Source organism: Candoia aspera, chromosome 3 (assembly GCF_035149785.1).
Source record: "Candoia aspera isolate rCanAsp1 chromosome 3, rCanAsp1.hap2, whole genome shotgun sequence".
NCBI lineage: Eukaryota > Metazoa > Chordata > Lepidosauria > Squamata > Boidae > Candoia > Candoia aspera.
This window is the reverse complement of record NC_086155.1, coordinates 174,845,976-174,869,306: the sequence shown is the minus strand read 5'-3', so window position 1 is coordinate 174,869,306 and position 23,331 is coordinate 174,845,976. Positions and strand designations below refer to the sequence as shown.

Here is a 23,331-nt window from a genome sequence, read left to right as displayed (position 1 = left end):
TATACAGGAATGCATCACATACATATACACACGTTGTCGTAAAAGGAAAATATTGTATAGTGGAATTGCAATAAAATGGAAGTGGTTTAGCTTATGACTAATACATTGAAACTTAAATATATGCAAATAAAAAACAAGCACTTTAACTATTGCAAATGTAGTAATTAGTAATAACAAGCATCCTACATTGCTGAGTTTTTTTCTGTATTAAATGTGATTGCCAAGGCTATTTAAAGAGATTTTTTAAAAAATCTGGGATCTGAAACACATTTTCAACATGTTTCAGATCATGAATTAAGAAAAAGGTGGTTAGTTGACCAGAAATATCAATCCCACAAAACATTGGTCATGTTTAGGAAGTGAGAGAATAATTTTCTTTCTGAACATGATAAGTCTTCCAGGTAGAGGACTATGTAATTGCAAGACTAGCTTCTGATTTGTTAAATTCAGGGCTCTGGAAGCCATCATAATTTCTGTCTGATCATTGCTATACAAATGTGTGATGCCGACTGATTTTAACAAAATAATTGAAATATTAAACTTGCGATTGTAGGAAGAATTCTTATTTTTAATATTATTACTGATTTTTAGAAATATATTTTATAACAGTTCACTGTTTATAGTCCGTATGGATTAAGGCAGTCTATAAATACTGTTAATTAAAGTTTCATTGTAATTTTGTATATCCTATTTTCTATCATGTAAAAATTATTATATTGTATTTTTATTATATTAAAAATGAAAATATTTTAACTTCAGGAATCTGGAAATTCTTCAGGACCTACACCTGGTGCTAAATTTTCCCACATTTTACAAAAGGATGCCTTTCTAGTATTCAGGTCACTGTGTAAACTGTCTATGAAGCCTTTGTCAGATGGACCACCAGACCCAAAGTAAGTTGGCACCATTCTTCTGTGAAATACTAAAGAAATAAAAGTATTAATAAACAGTGGTTATAGCCTGCTGATTCTCTTCCCATTTCCAATGTAGTACAGTTTATTAATATGGAATGTTGTATTTATCCAATTATTTAAAAAGGGATGTTCATATCACTTGCTGTATATGAGTCAATCAGTTATATTACTGTTCTTAGTTTGATATTTTATGCACAAAATGCATTATGCTCTACAGTAAATGTAGAGAATGTCTGTTAAGTCAGTCATAGTTTATTAGTAATGGCTATTGCCCATTTAATTTCTTTTCCTAATTGAATGGTTTATTATTATCTGCTCTGCACTAATGGTTAGAGAATTTGGAATAACTATAAACATATTTATTAAAAAGAGGTTTCTCCATAAATTGTTTCTCATACTATGATTATATCTTTCTAGGTCTCATGAATTGCGGTCAAAAATCCTTTCATTGCAGTTGCTGCTATCTATTTTGCAAAATGCAGGACCTGTTTTTAGGACAAATGAAATGTTTATTAATGCCATTAAGCAGTACCTTTGTGTAGCACTGTCTAAAAATGGAGTCTCATCTGTTCCAGAAGTATTTGAACTTTCTCTTTCTATATTCCTGACTTTACTTTCAAATTTTAAGACACATTTGAAGATGCAGATTGAGGTAAGGTACATTTAGTAATTTAAATAGCGTACTTAATATACTGTAAACTGACAATGCTCTGAGATAGCTCATCAGTTGAGATGCCTGAAGCATACAAAAAAAAATCAGAAGAACATCTAATCTAGACTTCAATTGATTGGACTTGTTTACATTCAAAACTTTATCCTGAATCAATAATAAATAATATAAACTGTTCACAAATTACTACAGTTGTAATAACAATAAACAATAGTATTCAATAAGTAGAAATGTTATCTTGGGCAAACATTCAGATACTACTCAAAATGAAGAATTGTTGTGCTCTTTCTTCTCCTGACATTCCCATATTGAATTTAAATTTTGCTAGAGTCTTCATATATACAGATTGGTATATCTGGTGCTACAGGTCTGCTTCTACATATTAGATTGTATGAATAAAGCATATATGCACTGGGGGGTGTAATGGCAAGTTTCTGTGTAGAAATCTGTGCAAATTTGAAATCCAACACAGGAATGTTAGATAAGGCCATTGGTTACTTACGTTTGCATTTTTCTATTAAAATGATACAGTCATAAACCATAAAACGAAACATTTTGTATTCTGCATTTTCTTTCTGGAGAAAGTGAGATGCAAATGTAAATAATTTAAAAAGGTTAAAGCAGAAGACAACAGCAGTGTATCTTCAGTTATGTAGAAGCATTAAGTTTCTTCATCAACAGTAATGAGAAAAGAGTGCCAGGTTTCCCTTTCGTGAGCATATTCTAAAAGCAAAAATTATTTGGAACCTTACATAAATATTCTAAAAAGTCATCAAATGGGTCCATGAAATTTATTTTTCTTAAATCACAATTTCTTATTCAGCATAGTAAGCTGTTTTGGAATTGAAAGGAGTTCTTAATACAATTTGTGATATAAGTGATTTATTTATGTCTTTAAATACCATTGGTGTGCAAGCTTTTTTACACAAGCCTAAGTAGTTCTTTGGACTCCAACCAAGAAAAACTGTTAGATAATTGACACTAAAATTTTATATTGATCTGCCTACCATTTAGAATAGTGTTTTAAAAGTAGTTGTTTTAATAATTATAACTCTGATCCATCTCATTACTGACATATAAGTTCCCAGAAATTATACTTCATGAGAAAGTAGAACTCAGTAGGAAAAAAAAAGCTTAACTTGCCATAATATTCAAGGAGCCTTTTTCTAAATGGGAAAAAAAAGATACTGAGGTAGTTTTTGTATAATTTTGCATTGAATTTGAAGCTGGGAATGAGAAGCCCTCATCCTTTTTTCTTTTATGCAGCAACTTTGGCATATACATTTTTTTTATTAAACCAGATTTTGTAGGTTTATGTCCAGTGTACCTTCTTTAGTTTTGTTTAGCAAGACATCCAAATCAATTGAATGGAATTGTGGTACATTAGTTATTTGTTTAAAGTCAGACTCCATGTGCTCCATGGATGTGTCTAATCATGAGTTTCTGTATGAATCATTTGTTTGAATCAAAATATCACCGTACCACACATAGTTGCCTATTATTCTGATAGAATAATTTTCATTGTACAGAATTATAGAGTTATGAAACTAGATACACTTAAATAGCAGTTTACGTTATTCCCAGGAACAACAGCATGCAGTATTATAAAGATCTGATGTTGGTACGTGTGTGGGAGTGGGTGTGTGTGTGTGTGTGTGTGTGTTGGCCACATCCTCTCTTGGGGGAAAGTTCATAGGTAGTTTTCTGTATATCAGATGTTGATTTATAATGGAGAGTTAGAAGGAAGTATTAATGTTTTTCAAATAAGCAGGTAACATCTCTATTTTTCCTAGGTTTTCTTCAAAGAGATTTTTCTATATATTTTAGAAACCTCCACTAGCTCCTTCGATCATAAATGGATGGTTATTCAAACACTCACACGGATATGCGCAGGTATTACTCCATTGGGCGTGCTGTAGGAATTAACATGGCTGTTCGGATACCTTGCTTGCTTGAGGGTTTTCACTATTATACTTACCTCTGTACTTGATAAAAGCAATTCAATGTAAATTCTGTTTTCTTTACAGATGCCCAGAGTGTAGTAGACATTTATGTAAATTATGACTGTGATTTAAATGCTGCAAATATATTTGAAAGACTAGTTAATGATCTATCTAAGATTGCTCAAGGAAGAGGCAGCCAAGAACTTGGCATGACCAACATTCAGGTAGGAACCATGCCATATTTTCCAGTTGTAAAAATTAATAATTATTAAAAATTACTAACGATCTTAATGTTTTTATAAACACAACTTTTTACAGGAACTAAGTTTGAGAAAGAAGGGTCTTGAATGCTTAGTATCAATATTGAAGTGCATGGTGGAATGGAGTAAGGATCAATATGTAAATCCCAACTCTCAAACAACCTTAGGTAAACTGTTACTTTATTTATTATAGTGACTTGTTGACCATAAATGAACTGTTTCCTAGGATTTCCAACTTACTTTCTGGAAATAAGTAAATTATTAGTTCTGCAAGATTATTTTGTGGTGCTTTTGTATAGTCTGTAAATATGCTAGTCCTTCATCTAGAGAGCTGTAGAACAAATTATTGATGATAGCATTCTGCAAACTTGTGCACAATCCTTAGGAATGTTTTAAACCAGAGTTTTTCAAACTGTGTTCCACAGAACCCTAGGACTCCACAAGAAATTGATGGGGTTCCATGAGAGACTAAAAGGAAAGAAAAATCACAGCCAATTTTCTATCACTAGAGCTTTCCTTCTTAATCAGGGATTCCAGGATTTTTTTTTTAACTATGGCTTGAAAAAGTCTGAAAATCTCTGCTTCAAACAATATGAATATAGGAAGAGCAACACTTTATGATTTATTTTGTATACCTCGTACAAAATGTTGAATGTCTTACGCTATCAGAACTATCAACTTGTTCAAAATCTTTTACTTCACGTATATGTAACACTACTACTAATAAAATTTAGTGTGTTGTTAGTCAATACATGTACTTTAAAAACATAATTTTATTTTTCTTCTCTTGAACAGGACAGGAAAAACCCACTGAGCAAGAAAGCACTGAAACCAAACATCCCGAGACAATTAATAGATATGGGAGCTTAAATTCCTTAGACTCCACAGCCTCCTCTGGAATTGGTAGCTACAGCACTCAGATGTCTGGTACAGACAATCCAGAGCAATTTGAGGTGCTGAAGCAACAGAAAGAAATAATAGAACAAGGAATAGATTTGTACGTTATATTTTTTTTTCACCATATGATGAACTTTCAGAACTTTGTTTTTTTAGCAATCTCTTCTTTATTTTTCTACTTTTAAAAGTCTTGGCAGAATACCACAATACTAATCTTAAACTTCATTTTCTTCAACTTCAACACTACAAGGACTGTGAAGAGGTGTAACACAGACTTCCCATTACTAGAATTCCATTCAGAAGACAATCCAAAGATCCTAATTCAGTAATATGGTTCCTGCTAGTGGCATTGCAAATGTGATGTGCAACTGTGGAATCAAGGCTTCCAAAGAAAACTATGCATGCCATTTAAAAATTTACTAAAGTTTATTTCCTCAGCTGTATGCCCGAAGACAGCAGCTAATTAGTTCAGTTTGTTTGCTAGACTTAAGAAATAAACTAAATCCCCACCCCAATCTAAGTCATTCCGGGCTTGGTCCCTCCCAGCCCCGAGCCTCAGTAAGGTAAGGACTGCCTCCAACTCCCCCTACCTGCTTATCTCCACCTATCTCTGCCCTTTTGGCTGCCCTGCACCCTGTGTTGTAGGGCAGCAAGCAGCCCCAGAATCGCATGGCTCTGGGGCTGCTTGCCACGCCCCAGGAGGCCACTGCCGCCCCATCCCAGTCCCAGCCACAGTCAGCCTTGCTACCCTGCACTCTGAGACCCCTGCCGCCCTGCTCTCACCCCAGCTGACCTTCGCCATCTTCTTGCTCCCACTGCTGACAAGGTGTGCTCAGCCTGGCTGCTGGGCTGGGCTGGGGCTGCCAAAAACAAAACAGCCCCTGAACAATGGTGTGCCGAAAAACCCGTTTGTCCTTGCTCCTTTTGGCTTTTTTTTTTTTTTTTTGGCAGCCCCAGCCCATCCCTGACCAGGAGCTCTTTACAAAGGGGCTGCTTTTGGCTTTTTCTTTTTTTTTGGGGGGGGGACATGAAGCTCAGCCCCAGCCACCTCAGCTGGGGTGGCGGAGTGCAGATTGGCAGGGGGCCAAAAGGGTATAGATGGGGGGAAGATAGGCAGGTAGGGAAAGTTGAAGTGTAGGCAGGCTGCCAAGCACCCAGGTTTTGATCACGGGACCACGGGTGCACTGCAATGGCCACAACTTCCGGCACAGGTCGTAAGTACCTTCATTCAGCACTGTGGTAACGGTCACTGAACAAATGGTCGTAAGTCGAGGACTACCAGTAATGCAGCTGCAGTCTGTAAGTGTATCTCTTGCCTGTATGAAAAAGAAGGTAGGCCATTGTCAGTGGGACCAAAGTAGTGGAGGGTACAACACACTTGAGAGTAATGGCTCTTAGGAAGGAAGAGGGAGGAAAAACAAGGTAGTAGAACAGAAAGCCAGTGAAAAGAAAACAAAATCCCTGCAATTAGCAGCAAATGCCAAAGATTTCAAACCATTTTCCTGGGATAAAATTGCAAACCACAAAACTTGCCTATTATTTCAGTGAAAGAGTTAAAACTGTTCTATTTTTGCTATTAAAAGTTACAAAAACAGTGATTTACCTCTTTCACTGTGGTTGCTGTTTTGTCAGTAAAAGACTTCAGAACTGCTGTTTTTCTCTCTATACAATGCATAGGGAGCCATTTTGAACAGTGGGTGGTTTTTTTGTATGTATATGTTTGAAGGAGGTTGCATGCTGTTTTGCCTGCCCAGTCACTTAATGTGCCTTTAGACCCATACGTTTGCTTTCCTTTGTGCTAGAATAAGTAATTTTCTTTAACTAAAATCATCCATTGCTATTTGGGTGGTTTAAAGATCTTCCAGAGTAGATTTTGGGCAAGTTAGAGAGCTAAAGGGGAGAAAGAGGAAACTAAAAATTTTTCAAGTGTTTCCACCAAGTCTTCTCTGGATTGTAGCCCTTTGAAATATGCTTTCTTAAATCAATACAATTAATAATAAATTAATTATTATAATAATATAGTTCTATGGAATTCCACAGCCTTTTTTTGGGGGGGGGGCTAATACAGGGATGTTAGATTTCAAGTCTAAATCTGAAATCTCTCTTCTGGTCTTCAGTTAATATTTATAGAAAAAATAAACAATGGTAGTTATACACTGCATACTATAATTGCACAGAGGCCCATTTTGAGCTGGGAATAAAGGGGTATATAGTCCAATCATATTCCACTGGGAGAAAAATAATTTTGCCACATTTTTCTGCCCCATATATTTCCAGTATGAGGTTTTGTTTGTGAAGGTGGAGACATTGAGCCATGGACAAAATGAAGAGGGAAGATATAAATCAGTATGAGCCCAGCCAAAGAGACTATGCTTGGGGACTATGCTCATCTTAGTTCAATTGTAGTAGTCAAATAGTGTACTTGTTTGTTAACAGTGTTTATTTTTATAAACTAATCAATAAAAGAAGACAAAGCAATAGAAATTCAGTAATCAAAAGAAAGAAACCTAAATGACAGTCTGGTTTTAGAGCAGTTGTTACTCTAGAGATGCTTAAGTGAAAAGTTTCTTCAGTTGTTACAAAAAATAGCCTAAAGGTCAGCTGTACTTTTCCTGAGACAGTACCACAACTGGGGCACCACCACTGAGAATATTCTACTCCTAGCTACCACAAAGACTGATCAAACCAGATCAATTTTTGTGACTAAGAGCAGCGCCCCCTCCCCCAGCTGAACTTAATGCATGGCTTGGATATGTTAGAGGAAGCAGTTTTCTAAAAACTTGTGACTTAATTCATCTGGGGCTTAATGTCAGCATTTTGAATTGGGACCTGCAGCTCTTCGGCATCCAAGTAAACATTTTAAGGATCAGTGTTACATGGTTATAGTTAGATGTAACCAATTGCAGCTTCTATAGTTAGATGTAACCAATTGCAGTCTCTTGCAAGCCAAATTGGGTTAAATCATGTATAGTTGTCCTTTCTGGTGATTATTTTTTGGCAATACTTAAAGTCTTAAGCACTATCATATTTGATTCTGTGCAGTACGGAAACTGTCAAAGAACCATCAAAGCATCCTATGATGGAAAAGTTTTAGTTTGGCATTAAAATTCTCTATGAAGCTCTAGATATTTCTCATCTTTCATGTTCTTCATGTAAATTGTGCATCCCAAATATATTCAAAAATTTTAACAAGAAAAACGGAAACTGCCATTATCCCAAGCTTTCACTTGGGATGCAAGAGGAAGACTAATTTGATATTTCTACTGTGTTTAAAATAATTATGCTATTCTGAATGCTCCTTTGATATGCAAATGTATGTTTTGTGTAAGTGATTTTCAGTGCTTAATTAACATATTTTTATGCAGATTTAATAAGAAGCCAAAGAGAGGAATTCAGTATCTACAAGAACAAGGGATGCTTGGTATTACTTCTGAAGATATTGCCCAGTTCTTGCATCAAGAAGAAAGATTAGACTCTGTAAGAAAACTAGTTCATTTTCAATACATTTAATATTTACTTTTATAAACTTAATTACCATTATTTGATCTAGACTAATGAGTAATCCTAGATTCTAATTATTGGCTGATTGATGTAATTCAAAGACTTTATGCAGATATACCCAAGGGCACTACTTATTCCAAGGGGTTTGTGACAGAACAAATTGAAGCAGTTGTCCTCTATGCTAAATGTCCCCTGCTTTGAAACCTCTTCTGAATTATGAAAGCATCCTGCCATACAGAAAAAGGGGCTAATTGGCTGTGTGGAACATGCACTTGTTCTTCTGTTTTTAAGGGATTCCTTATTAATAAAAGTTGCCTCTTTTTATTGCATTATTTAACAAATCCCTCTCCCCTTACTAGGTAGCTGTTCCAAATAATGCTGAACATTTGGGAAGGAGAGAGAGCAACCACTCTTTTGAAAGCCATACATTAAATAGTATTAGTCACAATGCTTTTTGTCAAAAACAACAACCTGCTTTTTGATGATACTCAGTCTTATATTCTGCTATGTTTCTGGAATCAGAATTTGTAACTAGTTAACTGAAGAAATAATATGGAACCTGAATGGTCACACACTAAGGTTTATATATTCTGAATTGGAGACAGAAAATTGTGGGGATAGTTTGTTTTAACTTTTCTCTTTCCTTCTGAAAAATAACTTTTCTCTTTCCTTCTCTGCATTTAACTCTGTAAAGTTTAAATATGCATGACAATGGCTCCTAACATTTCAGGACCCAGGGAGGAGGTTGAGTGCAGCTTCAGTGTCCTTACTTAAAACTTGTGTATTCTTTTCCTGCCTAACAGAATCAGAATTATCAGTGCAGAATTCAGATTTTGTTCATATAGTGATCTATAATCCTTCTTTGAAAAAAAAACCACCACTTTTTATTTGCATTGAGTTAAGGAATGAGTTAAAGATAGGTAATATTATGGGAAGATCTCTTGAGATATATGAACTTCGGTTGCCTGGGATTTTAAATTTCAGAACTAGAATTTTGTAAATCAATGGAATGGAAGCCCTCACAGTTAAAGAATACAGTAATATGCTCCTTGTTTTGGCTATCTGGAATTCACTATTTTTTTTCATTTTAGACTCAAGTTGGAGAGTTTCTAGGAGACAATGATAAATTTAATAAGGAAGTTATGTATGCATATGTGGATCAGCATGACTTTTCTGCAAAGGATTTTGTTTCTGCTCTGCGCATGTTTTTGGAAGGCTTCCGTCTTCCAGGGGAGGCTCAGAAAATTGATAGATTAATGGAGAAATTTGCTGCTAGATACTTGGAGTGTAATCAAGGGTGAGCATTTTTCTCTTACTTCTATGTTGTTTTTAAAAAAAACAACAGATAATGGGAAAAATGTTTTTCTCTTTCTTCCTCTCTTTCTGCACTGATTTGTCACAGGCAAACTCTCTTCGCTAGCGCTGACACTGCATATGTCTTGGCTTATTCAATTATTATGTTGACAACAGATCTCCATAGCCCACAGGTATGTTACATACATCTCTTAAAATGCCTTTTTAATTAAGAATTAAAAGTATAGACATTTCAGTTACTTCGCTTTTCTTTCCACTTGGTAATTAATACTACCTATAGACAAATATTTGTGCTGTATCTTACCCTATTTTTGTCCCTCCCTTAATTGGTGCTCAGATTCAGTAGCAAATAACATTTACTTCTGGGGTTTCAGGCCTATTTGCTATATTTTCAGTTACCTGTTCTTTTCATTATTTTTACCAACAAATTCTAAGCAGATTGTCAAAAAGAGGGAACTAGGTAGAAAATAGTTGACAACTCCATTCTAGGTCCTCCTAAAAGAAGAAAAACAAAATTAATATGGTGCCTAGATAAACTGATGTTCCCATAGTATTTATTTATTCATTACATTTCTATATTGCCCAGTAATGTCTTGTGGCAGTTCACAAAGTTAAAAGTGAATGTCCTAAGATTCCTAAATAATTAAAAAATGTAAAACAGACTGAAGTCAAAGTTAAATGAACAGAGGAGGACACCAAAATTGCCAAGTTCTAAAAAGCAGACAATATTTTTAAAAGAATAAAGAATAAATGAAAGAATAAAAAGTCTGGAAGAAGAATGAAATATTCAGCTGGTATCAAAAAGAACACAACAGGATTGCAAGGCAAATCTCTGTGAGAGAGAATTCTTTAACCAGAGCAGGGCATCAGGATTGAAAAGGATCCTTACTGGTAGCACTTCTTGATCTCATTCAGCAGGGACTTCTGGCCTCTGAAAATGATTACAGGGTCAAGGTAAGATAGTATGAGAAGAGAATCTACATATATATAACCCGTCTCCAAGCTTTAGGAAACTAGAAGTACAAACAGATTAAAGTAATACTCAGAAATAGACTGGAAACTAGTACAAACCTCAGAGAACAGGCAGAACATCATCTCCAGCCCTGGTTACCCTAACCCAGCTGAGAGATATCCAAGAGTATATGTAACTAGCAAGATTGTCTCTACTCAGATAGTTGCAATTGGTATATCAGCTGAAGAAAGTTTTCTTAGTCTAGAGGCCAGTTATGTAGTTTATATTCAATAGCACTTCAAAACCAAAACCCTAATTCTTAACAGATTCTCTAAATAACTGTGCAGAACAGATTAAACACAATGCAGATGATAGTGACGGCTTCACTAATAGAAACTTTTTGTCCAGATTGAATCAGAATGTCCTTAAATACTCTCTAAAACGATATGGGTGCTGCCATAAACATACTAATTTTATAGCCACTTTCATGGTAATGTGGATAATGAGGCTAAGAATAATGGCAGTATGTGGTAAATAAAAAGAATGCTGAAATGTGTAGATTAGCTACCATACTTCTGTGGATCAAATTCATCTCAGACTAGATTTATCTTTTAGTAGATTCTGATTAGCATTCATGAATTCTATTTTAATGAATACCAAACTTTGGCTTTCACCTATAATACCAGAATGTTACTCCTAATTTTTAGGTAAAGAATAAAATGACCAAAGAGCAATATATTAAGATGAATAGAGGTATCAATGATAGTAAAGATCTCCCTGAAGAATATCTCTCAGCTATCTATAATGAAATAGCAGGAAAGAAGATCTCAATGAAGGAAACAAAAGAACTAACAATACCCACAAAAACAAGTAAACAAAGTAAGTATCTGCAGCAAACCAGCTTTCACAAGATAGTTGCTTATTCATTCTTCTTTTTTTTGATAGCTGTAATTAATAAAGTTGTTTATAGTTACAAATTCTAGTAATATGTAAATATATGCTAAATGTATTCATCTACTATATTTCCTTAAATTGCAGTTTATGAAGAGAATCTAAATGTGCACTTGTTTCAGGTTTCAGATGGGTATTAGATATTCAACTTGATAGCTAATGGGTATTACATTCAACATGATAGCTAAATCTCTTAGTTTTGATCTCTAAACCTAATTTAGATACTTAATCGCATAGGCAAAGGTATGTTTTAAATACTTGACTTTTTGATACATGAAATCTTTGACATTTCATATTGCAACTAGTGGCTTTTCATTTGCATGTTAAAATAGAAAAAATTGGCCAGATAGTTTCTAGGGTAGGGTAACAAATTTTTCCTGCTTCTTTTGTAATAAGGAACTCTGTTTTGTAATAAGTTTGTAACAAGCACAAGTTTCTGTGCTTGGCTGAAATACATATAAGAAATCTCTCTAATTTATTTCCAGAGTCAATATTTAGATAACCACACCCGCCTTCTAATTCTTTGAAAAAGTTATTACAGGTAGTCCTCAGTTTATGTTTGCAATTGAAACTGGAATTGCCGTTGCTAAGTGATCAGGTGTCAGAACCAAGCCTGCTTCTGACTCAGAAAGTGAAACTCTTTCAGAGTCAGAGGAGGAATTGGAAACTTACTGGTCTGAAACCAGGAAAATGAAACTCCGGGCTGAGCCAGCAGCACGGGAAGAATCCACGGTGCTGATTGGACAAGATCCAGAGGAGGATTTGAATACGCCAATCAGCATGCTCCAACAACGGGCTGAAAAGTGTGTGCAGGAGAAAGCAGCCCAATTGGCTACAGGAGGCTCCAAGCGCAGCAAAGAAGACTATAAGAGGCAGCCACGCGGAGAACAAGCTGCTGGAGACAACCGATCCTCTAAATCTGCAGCTTCGGAAGAATAGTCCTTACCTGCGTCAAAGACAGTGTCTGTTACCAAAGAGGAACCAGCGCCTGAGTTCCATTCCATAGAAGAATTGAATCTTGCATCTGCTGCAGCTGTGGAACCAGCATCAGCTGAGCCCAGCAGCCTGCGTTTTGCATCAAGCCTTGAAATTCCACATTCTCCTCAGCAGCTTAGTGAAGTCAAGAGGTTCCTGAGCCGCCATTTGTCCCAGTTCTGTGCAACCGCGCTTCACAGACTCAGTCATGTTTTGGAGTTCCACATCTATCTTGTTCAGTATCTGGGTTCATAGCCACTGCGGGCCCTTCAGCTGAGTGCGGTCTTGCTTCCAGTTTCCAGCCTTGCTCCAAGCTTCCAGTCCAGAGAACTCCACCTAGTCTGAAGCTTTCAGCCAAGTCCAGTCTTGCATCAAGTCCTGATGCCAGTCTCCAGTCCAGAGATTTTCACCTAGTCCAAGTCTCCTAGCTGAGTCTAGTCTTGTTCCGAGTTCAAGTCCTGATTCCAAGATTTTATTGCAGTGCCCTGAACCACTCCAGTTCCAGATTGCCAGTGATCCAGTGCCAGTACCATTTCAGTACTCTTCCAGTTCGAGAACTGCTGCCTCCAACCTCTGTGTTCCAGTTGAATCCAGTCTACCCTCCCAGTGGGAAGTCCTATCCACTGCCTTGCTGTGGCCAAGTTGGGCTTGTCTAACCAAGTCTTCGCATATCAAGGACTTAATTATTGTAAATAGTTATTTAATAAAGAATATTCATTGAGGACCTGTCTGGCTGCATAGTCTGAACAGGACATCAGGTCATAAAGTGCGATGCCACATGACCTCACCACTTAGCAATGGCAGTTCCAGCAGTCCCAGTTGCCATATGTAAGTCAGGATCATGTGGGTTATTAAGCAAAGACCTTGTGTGACTGATTTCTGACTTCCTGCTGGATTCTCCATTGACCTTTGCTTGTGAGAAGCTGGCAGAGAATGTCAGAAATTGCAATCACATGACCGCAGTTTGATGCAACATTGTAATTGCAATCGGCGCCCGAATCATGATCACGTGACCTGGGGGATGCTGTGACAGCTGGAACTCTGAGGACCTTGAATTGCACCCAAAAACTAACTGGCAGCCAGTGCTGTAGTAATAGTCTTACATGGGCAAACCTTGATATATTCATAACTACCTGGACCATTGCATGTTGCACCAGCTGAAGCCTCCACATATTCAAGAGCAGCTTCTTCTGTTGTTGGTAACCTAAACAACTATCAAAAGAACGTTAAACAAAAATACAAAACACAAAATATTTAATGTAGTTTGTGCCAAAAATTATCTTTGTTTAAAGTATTTGGATGTGCAATATAGTTAAATGACTTTTAATTATATTGCACATCCATGCAATATTGGATATTTGCAATATTGTCCAGTATCTTTGTGATGTGGATGGTGAGTAATTAGAATAATTTGCCTACAGGTGTAGCTAGTGAAAAGCAGAGACGACTACTTTATAATTTAGAGATGGAGCAAATGGCTAAAACGGCTAAAGCTTTGATGGAAGCAGTGAGCCATGTTCAAGCCCCTTTTACAAGTGCAACACACTTGGAACATGTAAGACCCATGTTCAAGGTAAATCTTTTCAAGTTTCTCATTATCTTATCATTGCATGTTTCATATAGGGAAGTTAATATTTTACCATTTTAAATCATCTGGAGAATAGATCTTTTTCGTTTCCTAGTACTTTTTCTAACAATGTTAGCATTACAATTTTAGGCAAACAATAATGTGTTAACAGTATTATACGGCTTGATACTATGAATAAGGTTGTATTTTTAATATTATGCAGTCAGAGAAGCTTACATTTCTATCAGCCTTATCATTCACACACACACACACACACACGTATATGAATCTCCAAGCATGTGCATTGGATGAAACTTTCCCATCTTACAATCATGGCCTGGCTAGAGGCTCATTCCTTTCCTAAATCTTTTTTCTTATTCCCAAATTGGTTTTAATCATTTAATAGTGAGTTAGGGAGCAAGATTCCATCTGTTAACTTAATCTATCACTTGGAGGTGTTCTCTAATTATTGGAATGATAAGGATTCCTACTCTAAGCTTTTGAGCATATGTTGCCTTTTCTTGTTGTTGTTCAGTCACTTCCACCTTCCAATTCACTGTGAAAATCCCATGAAAACAAGAGTCTCTATAATCCTAGTAGTGGTGAAGGAGGTATTTTATAATACAGTAACTGCAGAGGAACGGCAACATGTGTAATAAAATATAATAAAACTTTAACCCTAACCCCCAGTTATAGGAAATATAACTGAATAGAATATATATTTAAAAAATGAAAGAAAGAAATACATAAATCATGGCATTTCCATATTTGACTTTATACATTTTGATTGAATATTAAAATGTGACATGCAATTTTTAAAATTCTGTATTTTAGTTAGCCTGGACACCATTCTTAGCTGCGTTCAGTGTGGGTTTGCAAGATTGTGATGACACAGAAGTTGCCTCTCTTTGCCTGGAAGGCATTCGATGTGCAATCAGGATAGCATGCATTTTCAGTATCCAGGTAATACTGAATTCTAAAATTTCACAGAACAAAGATTAATATAATTAAACACAGTATAGCAGCATTAAAAGTAATTTTTAATTTCCAACTTCAAGTAAATTATGTTTATGACTACAGTAACAGGGTTGAATTTAGGGAACAACATAATTTTGTATTGTTTGTGTTTATTAAAATAAGTATATTCTTCATAAGTAGACCAGATGGAAAGTAGTGTTTTGAACTTAATTTTGAGATCAATTCAAGCTTTCTTACATTTTTAGTACAGGAAAAATGCCCTTGGTTATGCATACTATTATTTATTTTATTAGCTGTAAAGTTCTTAAAACTGCCACTTTAATAAGTACAGAACAAATGTGCATATCAATTGCATCATATTTTTTAAGAAGTGCTCAGATTCAGCTTTTGAAGGAATTATTTGTTTTCCTAATGATCTGACATCAGCAGAATCATACCAGTATAATATGGATGCACAAAATTTGTCACTGCAAGAACAGGCATTCTGAAAAACTCCAGAATGTCATTTTCTTTTGGGCCATACTAAACCTCCTCATGGCTGATGCCATTCTGGATGGTGTTTAGTGGTTTCCAGAAATAAATCCTCCAAATTAGAAATGGTATGAGATGGACTGGGATGGTCAGGCCCCCAATCAGGCCTCTCTGTTTTGGAACACAACATCTGGAACACCTCAAACTTTCCAGTTCAGAGAATTTACTTCCCAAAACCATCAAACTACTGCTGGGCTGCAGTGATAGGAAGTTTGGTCTAGTCCAGAGAGAGAACGTTCATGAGTTCTCAAGAACATTCTGTTCCTGGATCATCAGATTTTGCACATCCCTACAGATTAAGTAATAACATGTATTTAAGTTTATAGACTTGCTCCTTAATTTTATTCATAAATGAAATTGATACACAACAGTTATATGCTGTTACAGTATATCCCATCATGATGTATGTATGTTTGTATATAATAAAGTACTTTAGACCAATTGGATATATTCTTTTGAAGCATTTTGTTATTATTGTATACATATTACTAATGAATTTGAGTGCTTGCTATCAATTTAAATGGACTAGTTGCTTCTACAAAATTGTAAGAAATGGCTGAAGTGAAAGACTCCTGATACTTAAAGTGGAAATATGTGAAGCAGCACATACTGTTTTAACAAGCAAAGACCCAACAAATGTCAAAAACATTTTCAATTAATTGGACAAAAATCATACTTTCCAGGTTCTGTACTTGTTCATCAGGGAAAGGGACTGTCAGTAGACAGTAACTGAGGAAAGTAAGTTTTTTGAGAAAAGCCCAAATATTGAATATTTGATCCATATTGAAATATTGATATTTGTACTTGGATATCTCCATTAAATGTACAGTATTGAAAGAAGTAACAAAATTGCAGTTAGTGAACATATCCAGCTGCATTCTTCTGTGGGTTACCTTGCCCTTATTAAAAATTAGTTTCTAAGTTTCTTGAGGATTATATTATCTTTGCCGAAGTATTATGCTTGTCCTTCTAATTTTCTGTAACAGCCACCAGAGGTTCAATGCGCTTGGAATAATCTAAACATAATCAAAATATCAGGAGTATTCTGTGGCATCATATGATCTGCCATCTTAAGCATTTTTGCAGGGGGTTTTGCCTTTTCTCAATAACCTTAAGAATCAGCATTTAACCATATTGAACAGAGTTCTCATCATAACTAGAGTTTTTATCAATCAGCTCAAAAATTTAAAGCATAATTAAGGGCATCAGGAGAATGTGCCCTTGATTATGCTTGAGCATGACAGAAGTTGCTATGGGAGGGTTTGTGAGTTCCAACAGCTGCTCTGACCTTTTAATCATACACTCTAATCCAGAAAATATACTGTCTAATTCAGAAAAAAAGAAGACATGCAGAGGACAAGTTTAATCTTTCAAAATATTAAGTAGGTTGATACCCAGGAGTAGAGAAAATTGTGAATAAAAATAGGGGACTGGAGGTAATAAAACAAAAAAAGAAGAGAGAATATTTGACTTGAATGAAAGGAGTTGAGATGTCAAGGTAAGAGGTATAGAAAATATTTAATTTTGGTAGTGAGGAGACTTGTGAATTTAATGAGAGTAAGTCAGTGTACTGCAGAGAATGACAAATAAATTATAATGGGTCAGGAGAGGACTGAAAGAGAAAGAACTGAAGTAAGGAGATACGACCTAGGATTTGACAAGAGGTTATTTTAAATAAATAGACAAAATATAATGCATTTGAGTTTAAGTGAGCAGTCAGTTTTAGTTCACCCACTTTTTTTAATATGCTTGCTTCAGTACTCAATTTGATTTCTATGTATGTAGAACTATTACATTTAAAAATTATAACATGGAATAAATATTGATGAACTAAAATAGATTGTTTCTTTCTTCCTGTAGCTTGAGAGGGATGCTTATGTCCAAGCACTAGCAAGATTTACTTTACTTACTGTGAGTTCTGGTATTACTGAAATGAAGCAGAAGAATATTGACACAATAAAAACACTCATTACTGTGGCTCATACTGATGGAAATTACTTGGGAAATTCTTGGCATGAGGTAGATTATCTTTTCAAAAATATGTAATAATTGAAATTGCATAATATTCAAACCTTTTTACGCTCCAGTTTATATATGGCGTTATGTATGAAGAGATTAATGTAAAATATTAATAAACGTGTACAGTGGCAATTGAAATTATTCAACCCCCATTGCAAATCAGGTTATCAAAATGTATAGACTTTCAGCTGTTTGCAATGAACAAATCAAACAAAAGCAATTGAAAAAGCTCAACACAACAAATGCTTCAAGTGGTGTACCCAAAGTCAACTGAAAATGCAACTTATCATGACTTCTCTAGGCTCAAAATTATTCAACCCTTCATGGCAAGCATCTTCAGCACTTAGTAGAGTGCCCTTTTGCTGTTATGACCTGCTGCAAACGAGATGCATAGCCAGACACCAGCTTCTGGCAGCGTTCCTGAGGAATCGTAGCCCATTCCTCATGAGCAATGACCTCCAGTTCAGTAATATTCTTGGGTTTGTGTGCTGCAACTGCCTTCTTCAAATCCCACTAGAGATTTTCTATGGTTCTGCTCCACAGAACAGAATCCCAAAACTTCTGTGGCTTATTTATATGATTTTGAGCATATTGGAGCCAACTTTTCTTGTGCTTTTGGGTCAGTAGTGGTGTACATCTTGGAGTTCTGGCATGGAAACCTTCTGTGTTTAGTATGCGCCTTACTGTGCTCACTGAAACCTCAGTGCCTGTTGCCACCAAGTCTTGCTGCAGGTCTTTTGCAGTCACTCGAGGGTTTCTCTCCACCTGCCTTCTCAGAAATCTGTTTGCAGCCATTGACAGCTTCCTTTTTCTGCCCCGTCCAGGTAGTGTAACCACTGTTCCTTCAACTTTGAACTTGCAAACTATGCTTCCAACAGTATCTCTAGGAACATTCAGTGCCTTCTCTATCTTTTTGTATCCTGTTCCTTGTTTGTGAAGGGTGATCATCACTTCTCTTATATTTTTGGACCATTCTTTTGACTTAGCCATACTGTATTTCTAACATGCAGTCAAATGTGACACTCAACAAACCCCTAGCCAGTTCAGGTATTTCATGTGTTCCAACTCAAGCACACCTGGTGCAACTAATGAAGCCCTTGATTAGTTGCATCAGGTGTGCTTGAGACAACACCTATTTTGTATACTGTATGTGTGCTGTTGTGACAGATTCTATTCGTGGGTTGAACAATTTTGAGACTGGAAAAGTCATTATAAGTTGCGTTTTCAGTTGACTTTGGGGACACCACTTGAAGCATTCATTGTGTTGAGCTATTTCAATTGCTTTTGTTTGATTTGTTCATTGCAAACAGCTGAAAGTCTATACATTTTGACAATCAACCTGATTTGCAATGGGGTTTGAATAATTTCTATTACAACTGTATTGTAAAATTAAATTATATAATGAAAATGTACAGTGCACATTACCACTGTTGTATGTTTGCTTAGTATTGCATAATGGAGAACAAACTCCAAAAGGAAACTGGACAATTAAGTACAGGTAGTCCTTGCTTACCGACTATTTGTTCAGCGACCATTCAAATTACAACAGTGCTGACAAAGGAGACTTGCAATTGGTCCTTAAAGTTCTAGGCATCACAGTATGCTTGCGGTCACGTGATCGTGATCTGGGCACTTGACAACCAGCTCGCACTTATGGCAGTTGCAGTGTCCCGCGGTCACATGATTGCCATTTGCAAGCTTCTCTTTGGGCTTCCCACAAGCAAAGTCAATGGGGAAGCTAGCAGAGAAAGTTGCAGGTCACTCCAATAAGTTGCTTGCACTCTCCCCCACCCAGCAGCAGCCACCCCAGCTCTGCCATGCTTGCACCATGCCTCACGGGCCGCTCCTATACCCTTCCCCATCCCCCAACAGCCACGCCCCACCACACTTGCGGGCCACTCACACACCCTCCCCCACCTGGCAGCAGCCACCCCTGGCCCCTCCACACTCACACCAAGCCTCGCAGGCCACTCACACACCCTTCCCCACCCAGCAACAGCCACTCCTGGCCCTGCTATGCTCACACCATGCACCTCACCTCACCTGCCTGCCGGCCTGCTTGCATGCCACTTGGGACTCACTTCACGACCTGCAATCCTCGCTTAATGATGGCAGTGGCTAAGTGATGAAGTCACATGATGTCATGTTTTACAACTGCATCGCTTAGCGATGGAAATTCTGGTTAACCGAGGACTACCTGTAGTGCTTAGGCTATAATAAAATTAATTTTAAAATATGCGCCTTTGTGGATTGTTTAGTTAATTAGTAGCATTCTTTTCTTAATTCAAGATTTTGAAATGCATCAGTCAACTTGAACTAGCACAATTAATAGGTACTGGAGTAAAACCACGTTACATATCTGGGACTGTAAGAGGCCGAGAAGGTTCATTTACAGGAACAAAGGATCAGGCTCCTGATGAATTTGCAAGTTTGGGACTTGGTGCGTATTGTAAATACTAACTATTGGGTGGAAGAATTACTTCAGGAACATAATACCTATCTTGTTTTTGACATCAATGTGTCAGTGAATTTTCTTTGAAAGAATAGAGTGGAAGACTGCTGTTAGTTAAAAATGCATGTTTTTAACAAATCTCTAAGTTGTTTTATTATTGGCATCTTATTTTAGTTCTGTACCTGGAGGGAAATGTTGTTAGAATCTCCATCTCTTGGTCCTGTTTAACATTTTAGTAATATTAGTAAACATACCTTTAATATTTACAGAGTGACTTTTCTCTCCATACTCTTTTTTTAATGATGTATTTTATAGTTGGAGGAAATATGGACTGGAAGCAGATTGCAAGTATTCAAGAATCTATTGGAGAGACTAGTTCACAAAGCGTTGTTGTTGCTGTAGACAGGTAATTTATCTGGTATCAGAACCTGTTACATAGAAAATAGCATTCTTTGCTCATTAGTACAAGTGGTAGCATAATCACTTTTTAAAGCAATGTAAAAAAATTAAAATGGAAGGAAATCTAAGGCATTTGGGTGGAAGGAAATCTAAGGCATTTGGGTGGAAACCACCTGTTAGATTCAGATCTGTAGGTTTGCATGCTTAGGGGAGTAGTGAAATGAAAATATTCTTATGCCTCCTTTCATGTTTTTTAATCCTGTACCCATTCCCAGAGGTAGAAATTGTAACCTTCCCTTCATATTTAATGGTAGAACTCCTTTTTATAATCTAAATTTGTATTAAAGAAAACATGTCACAACAAATGATTGCACAATTTTGTTTTATTTGGCAGAATATTTACAGGATCTACCAGACTAGATGGAAATGCTATTGGTAAGTATTGATTTAGATATGGTGGAATATAAATACTGTAATAAGGAATTAATTAATTAACATTTTGAAAATAACAGTAAGCGGATTGTCTTTGGATTTAACAGTGGATTTTGTCAGATGGCTTTGTGCTGTTTCTATGGATGAACTGTTGTCTGCAACTCATCCCCGGATGTTCAGCCTACAAAAGATAGTAGAGATTTCTTACTATAACATGGGACGAATAAGGCTACAGTGGTCTAGAATCTGGGAAGTTATTGGAGATCATTTCAATAAGGTAAGTCAGAGTGTATTATATATTTTAGCTATTCGTATTGTTATTATCTTTTAATTAACCCTCAGACCCAACAAATATAACCAGACCAAATGAAGATAATCAGGAAATATAAATAATCAAAACATACTATCCTCATGGGAGTCCATCCACACCATAGTCCCCAAAGCCCACTGGAACGGAATTGTGTTTAGTGTCCTACAACAGCTAAGCAGAGTTGGAGGCTCCATATACCTCAGGGACAGTGTTCTATGATGTGGGCCTGCCACCAAGAAAGAGCACTCCTGGAGCTTTTCAATTCATATAGGGTGGGGACCTTAAGTATTTCCTCCTGGGCTGCACATATACAGGACAGGCTATCTCCAATTGGGAGAGACAACTTTATATGTTAAAACAAACACTTTCAATTGGACCTAGAAACATATTGGCAACCAGTGTACGAAGTGTTGCATCAGTATTACGCTAAACCTCCCTGTCCCTGTTAGGAGCTGGGCTACTGCATTGTGAACTAGAGTTTCTTACTGAAGGTTAGACAACAAATTATGCTACTAAAAACTGTTACTGAGAAGAAATTCTAAACATTGTGATGTTTTAAATAATTTTGTAGAGTTTTTGTCAAATGTAGACTTAACATGTAGACTGTTTTTGTTATAGTAGGCTGTTTTCATTTTTTTTCACAGTTAACATTGTATATCATTATATTTTCTAATATGGCTTTGCTAGGTTGGCTGTAATCCCAATGAAGATGTAGCTATTTTTGCCGTAGACTCCTTAAGGCAGTTATCAATGAAGTTCTTAGAAAAAGGGGAACTTGCTAATTTCCGATTCCAGAAGGATTTCTTAAGACCATTTGAACACATCATGAAGAGAAACAGGTATTTAAAATCATTCTGGAATCTAAATGCATGGAATTGAGTCAATTTCTTTCTTTTTTTAATTATCTACTAGACACACACACACACACACACACACACACAGTAGTATAAAGATATACTACTAAAACTCTCAGTGTTTGTCCATTTGTAACCTTCAGTTGGGTGAAATGGTACATCATAGGACAACAATCTTTGAATCAACATATCTCAAATGGGCTAACTTAAAGAATACATCCAAAATCTGGGACCCATTACTCACATGGGACTGAAATTTGGTAAAGTTGTGGCCTCTTCAATACTGCCGCACCTTCTGACTACACTTCCCAGAAACTTGTAGGTTGTGTGGTACAAGGGAAGATGCGAGGGGCATATACCTGCCCTCTTTCCCACCTCCCTCTGGCTCCTGTGCCCAGTTGACTGGAGGCAAGGCTCAGGTAAACAGCGATTGGCTGCTTTGGAACCAAGGCCAAAATTTGAAATCTCTTAATGGCAGTGGGCAGGGAAGGATGAGGGAGCAACTCACATGCCTGCTGGTGAAGTAGGGCTGGCCGGGGGTGCTGCCGGTTTACAAGTGAACCTTCTTCTTCCCTGGAGGGAGCGGGCCCTTGGGTACCCACTGGTGTGAGGTTTCAGCCTGCATCTGACTCCGAAAACGAAACTTATCTGGAGTCGGGGGGGGGGGAAACTGAAACTGCTCAGGAGAGGCTTAAAAAGCAGAACCAGGAAGTGACTCAGCAGAATGGGAGAAATGGCAAACAGGGATTGGACAAGTTCCGGTGTGGGATTTGAACTCTCCAATCAGCGCATGAGACAGGAGAGCTGAGAAGCATGCAAACCAGAAAGCAGCCCAATTGGCTGCTGGAGAGAAAAGCATAGAAGGGATCGACATAAAAGGCAGACGTGCGAAGAGCAAGCTACTGGAGACAACCAATCCTTCGAGCTCACAGCCCTTGCAGAAGGGTCCTCACCTGCGTCAGAAGCCTCACCTGTAGCCAGATTGGTTTCAGCGCCAGCATCTTCTACCTCCAAAGATTTGCCTTCTGCATGAGCTGCTTCAGGAGATCCTCCTCCTCCTATCCCGGCTAAGCACAGGCTTGGAATCTCACCGCCACATTTCAGCACGAATCAGGTGTGAACCCAGCCCTGCTCCTAGCCCTCAGCCGTGCCTGGGATCTCTAGTTCGGTCCAGTCCTGCTTCCAAGTCCCAGTCTTGCCTAGGATCTCCAGTCCAGTCCAGTCTTGCTTCCAAGTCCCAGTCTTGCCTACGATCTCCAGTCCAGCCCAGTCTCGTTTCAAGCCCACAGCCTAGCTGAGGATCTTCAGTCCAGTCCAGTCCTGCTTCCAAGCTCCAGCCTTGCCCAGGATCTCCAGTCCAGTCTGGTCTCATTCCAAGCCCACAGCCATGTCTAGAATCTTCAGTCCAGTCT

General features: G+C 37.2%; 1 protein-coding gene across 3 annotated transcripts in view; it reads left to right on the top strand.

Moving 5' to 3' along the window:
- The window catches only part of ARFGEF1 (ADP ribosylation factor guanine nucleotide exchange factor 1), a 78,450-nt gene that overhangs the window by 34,724 nt on the left and 20,395 nt on the right, over positions 1–23,331 (top strand). For all 3 annotated transcript variants that reach the window (XR_010067658.1, XM_063299370.1, XM_063299371.1), the window contains 18 exons: positions 760–893; positions 1,332–1,566; positions 3,378–3,477; positions 3,612–3,751; positions 3,846–3,954; positions 4,583–4,784; positions 8,050–8,161; positions 9,277–9,482; positions 9,588–9,672; positions 11,159–11,330; positions 13,799–13,950; positions 14,779–14,907; positions 17,314–17,472; positions 19,762–19,912; positions 20,240–20,330; positions 20,718–20,758; positions 20,863–21,032; positions 21,753–21,904. Coding sequence is in view for 2 of the 3 variants with exons in the window: in XM_063299370.1 (XP_063155440.1) it covers positions 760–893; positions 1,332–1,566; positions 3,378–3,477; positions 3,612–3,751; positions 3,846–3,954; positions 4,583–4,784; positions 8,050–8,161; positions 9,277–9,482; positions 9,588–9,672; positions 11,159–11,330; positions 13,799–13,950; positions 14,779–14,907; positions 17,314–17,472; positions 19,762–19,912; positions 20,240–20,330; positions 20,718–20,758; positions 20,863–21,032; positions 21,753–21,904 (2,540 nt within the window). In the remaining variant the exon portion in view is untranslated. The remainder of the gene's footprint in view (positions 1–759; positions 894–1,331; positions 1,567–3,377; positions 3,478–3,611; positions 3,752–3,845; positions 3,955–4,582; positions 4,785–8,049; positions 8,162–9,276; positions 9,483–9,587; positions 9,673–11,158; positions 11,331–13,798; positions 13,951–14,778; positions 14,908–17,313; positions 17,473–19,761; positions 19,913–20,239; positions 20,331–20,717; positions 20,759–20,862; positions 21,033–21,752; positions 21,905–23,331) is intronic.